This window comes from Trachymyrmex cornetzi, unplaced genomic scaffold (genome assembly GCF_001594075.2).
Source record: "Trachymyrmex cornetzi isolate Tcor2-1 unplaced genomic scaffold, Tcor1.1 scaffold1100, whole genome shotgun sequence".
NCBI classification, from domain to species: Eukaryota; Metazoa; Arthropoda; class Insecta; order Hymenoptera; family Formicidae; genus Trachymyrmex; species Trachymyrmex cornetzi.
The window spans coordinates 99418-103562 of NW_017295655.1; the positions used below are offsets into that span (position 1 = coordinate 99418).

The 4145-nt window shown below is 29.2% G+C and overlaps 1 protein-coding gene across 2 annotated transcripts in view; it reads right to left on the reverse strand.

Annotated features, from left to right (window-relative positions):
- Window positions 1-4145, reverse strand: part of LOC108763249 (band 7 protein AGAP004871) — a 180277-nt gene that overhangs the window by 99259 nt on the left and 76873 nt on the right. For both annotated transcript variants that reach the window (XM_018510715.1, XM_018510724.1), the window contains one exon: window positions 3005-3114. In XM_018510715.1, coding sequence (XP_018366217.1) covers window positions 3005-3114 — 110 coding nt within the window. The remainder of the gene's footprint in view (window positions 1-3004; window positions 3115-4145) is intronic.

Genomic DNA, 4145 nt, shown 5'->3' on the forward strand with positions numbered 1-4145 from the left:
CTCTTTCTGAAAATATAAAATATAAATATCACCTCTGTTTATGTAAGTGTTCATAACGATATCGTCGACAGAATCTATTAAATAACATCAAATTTTCAATATTTAAAAATTTTTAATCATTTTACATAACGCTGTACTGAAAAAGAACTGTGGACTTCTTAGAGGAACATATATCAACGAATACATGGTGAGCATATTAAAAATCACATTTGACAAAACGTAATTGCATTAAAAATTAATTGACATAATATTTGATTATTAATGGTTTTTGTTTTTTTGGTTTTTTCTTTTTTGGTTCTTTCAATAATCTACATTAGCATCAGGCAATCACGTAGTCGACGGATACAAATTTTATATATAACTTCATGATAAAAATCGTTCTACATGCAATATTTCTCTCTGCGGTAATACATACTATTGCGAATTTATGGCGTTATATACTGTAACTTTATGAATTCTTTAATGTATATAGTTATTATGTAAGGGAAAACAAATTTTTTTTTCTCTCTTTTTTATCTTGATCAACTGGATGTTTCGATTTTAATTATAATATGAAAATTTAATGTACTGAAGATGGTCACATGTGTTAGACCGAAACGTTTACTTAATTTTATTTGAAATATATGCTTTAAGCTAAACACATCAAGCGTTTTGGCTGGATGCTCCTTATTGTATACAGTTTTTTAAACTTAAGCCACTTATTATTTTATTTATTTAATAAATAATATTCTGTTTAATTAGTTTAACAAATATAGTATTAACGGAATACAATTTTAATAATAATTATAAAATACAAATATATATATATATATATATAGTCAAATTAATAACATCATTCAATAAAAATTAAAATCATTATACAATAACCAATGAATAGTACTGCGGCAGAAATTAATGCTTATTTTACTAAGTTTGTAAGAAAGATTCAGATGGACTACACAACCACACACGCACACGCGCGTGCGCACGCATGCACAAAATAAAAAGTGTTAAGCCGCGTATACACTTAGTGAACGAACACCGAACGAACAGCGAACGCGAACATTCATTGGTTGCGTTCAGCAGATGTATACGTCAAAGCGAATGAGAATCGAACATTCGATTCGCGTTCGACTCGGTTCCCTCATGAAGCGGTACATCAAAGACTATTCGTGCGCGATTCGTGCGCGATGTAAACGTGCAAATCACGTATTCGCTATTTGGCTGTTCGCCTGAATCACCATAACCTTTTCTGTGCTTTTCTGTGTATTAACATTCTGTAAAGATAATAAAGTTGAAAACTTTAAATAAAGTTTATCGTATTGGCTTTTTCGAAAAAGATATCTGTTATGAAATAAAAATATTAATTGTCGCAAGCAATAAGGTTATAGCGAACAATGACCCAAACACCGAATCAAGATCGAATGGATGTTCGGCCCGTATTCGATGCAATCGGGAAAAATGTACGAACGAACTACGAACATGAACGCAAATATCCGAATGTTCGCGTTCGCTGTTCATTCGGTGTTCGTTCGCTAGATGTACGAGTATACGCGGCTTTATGTTCGAGAGACTAGACCCGTGTATCCCTATATATTTTGAGGCTGTGAAACCGAATATAACTTCAGAATTGCGCCAACAGATCAAAGTTTTTTCCAACCTCAAAAAATTGCCAAACCTCTTAAAATTACACTATTTAGCCCAGGACCTTTCTTTAACTCAACATCGAAAATGTTATACAAGTTTTTCTTACGTATTTAAAAATGCTGAAGCTATAATAAATAAATTCTCAAACTCAAAGCTCCAAATCCACAAAACCCAAGAGAAGAGGAGTTAACTTGAAAAAGGATTAAATAGATTTATATGACAACTGTGTAGTTGTCGCAAATTTCTGGACATTTACGTCATTAATCTCAAAGCAATGTATTCTAGAATTAGTTACGATCATCGTTATAACACCACCAATAAAGTCGTATTCGCTCGTATTATGCAAAGCTAACAAATTATACGATAATGATTAATAATCGAGCTTAATAAAAAAATTATAATTAAACTTTTAATACATTTATTACAAGAGAACATTTTGGAATCATAGGTCCTTCTTTAACAAATTCAGCAATAAAGTTTTTGCTTACTATAGTACATAGATTAATAGAATTAACAGTGATAATAAATGTAACAGTTAAAATTGGAAACTTATTGTAAAAGATATAGATAATATTGTATAATACAGATACTGTTGATTAACTTCTAATTAAAATATTAAGATCCTGTTTTCAATATGAACAATTAGTCCAGTATTTTAACGACTAGTCATCAAGTCTTCGTTGTAGATCACTATTCGTCAAAACATTGGACTAATGTATTGTTCATATTGAAAACAAAATCTCAACATTTTAATTAGAAGTTAATCTCAGTACGTGTATTATGCAATATCATGTATATCATTTTTCAACAAGTTTTCAAGCAATTTTAACTGTTACATTTCTTATTACTGTTAATTCTATTAATCTATGTATTAATAAGATAAAAATTTCAACTTTATCGCTGAATTAGCTAAAGAAGGACTCTTGGTCCCGAACCGTTCTATTCTATTGTAATAAATGTATTAAAAATTTAATTATAATTTCTTTATTAAGCTCGATTGTTGATCGTTTTATCATATAATTTAACCACCATAAATTTTATTATTTCTCTAATTGACTCATCGAATATAAAGAGCTGTAACTGTAATTAGTTATTTGCAAAGTAACTTTTCCAACCCTACATATAACAGCTGCGCAATGATATATATCTATGAGCTCCGTATAATAATAAAAGTATTGCAAAAACGAACATTTGCATGTACTGTGGATAAAAATAACATTATGAATAAATTCCATGTAACTATAGTTACATTACTCATTAAAACGCTCGCTCCCATAACTATTAGCGAATAGCGAGAAATTTATAACATAAATGAGAATAATGTTCTAAAGAATTTTTTTAAAAGAGTCGTCTTTCTTCCTCTGAACAGGTTTCTTACCTTGAAACAAACAAAGAGAGAGAACGGCATCGTCAATATTACAACAATCCACGATAATATCACCAAGATATTCCCGCATGTTGTCGCATCTCCCTGTGCAATGTCATCCGCTGCAACATAATAACGTTATCGATACTTAAAACAATTAATATATGCACGAAATAAAAGATAAATATCTATTCAAAGAATTTATTTTTAAATCGTTACATTTAATGTATTTTCGAAATGCCATGAAGACAACATTCAAAAGTAAAGACAAATTCAAATTGTTACCATATAATACCAGCGTGAAGATACAAGTTCTTAGAGAAAAGATCCGAAAATTTACTCACTTTAAATCGTCGTAACTTAGTGAAAAAAAATCGTACACTGTTTGAAAATTTATGTTGAATATAACACATTTTACAACCCAAATGGTAGATTCAAATTTTTGTCAATATAAGATGAATATATTAAAGAACAACACAGATATTAGGTTAAAAAGATGATCACAGAAAGATAATGCTGATACAGTTTGTAAACAAACTGTGGAAATATATTCTTTTTATAATTAACATTTATGATATATTGTCAATTAACACGTATTTTATTCATTTATCTTAGAATTTACGTTTTAAAATATATTATTTTTGTATTATTTGTTCTATGTTCACTTACCTATTCATAAAGTGTGTTGATAAAATCTTTAAATAACATTATGATAAATTAACACCCTAATATATAAAAAAAATTCAACACAAACAATTTATAAGAACGTGAGTGAACTGTTTCCAACGTAAATGCGCAATGTTTTTTATCATATAGCATAAGTATTAAAAAAGTATTTTAGAGAGATATGATGTATTTTACGATAAGTTGAAGAAAGCAGAAAAAAGGTTTGTTCTCTTCATACACGTCATAAAAGATAAAATATATTCTTTCATTTTTCAAGGTTTGCTTTAAATTAGTGCCATTTGTAGTGAAATCGTTCACAGTAAAAAACATTGTGTATTTGTATTGAAAACAGTCCATTCGCATTCTTGTTAACAGTTTGTGTTGAAGTTCTTATATATGGGGCATTCTTTGCCAAATCGATCAAGCCTCTGTCCAAAATTGATATGGACGGATTTCAACGTTTGACCCCGGAAAATGTTCGTCTTGA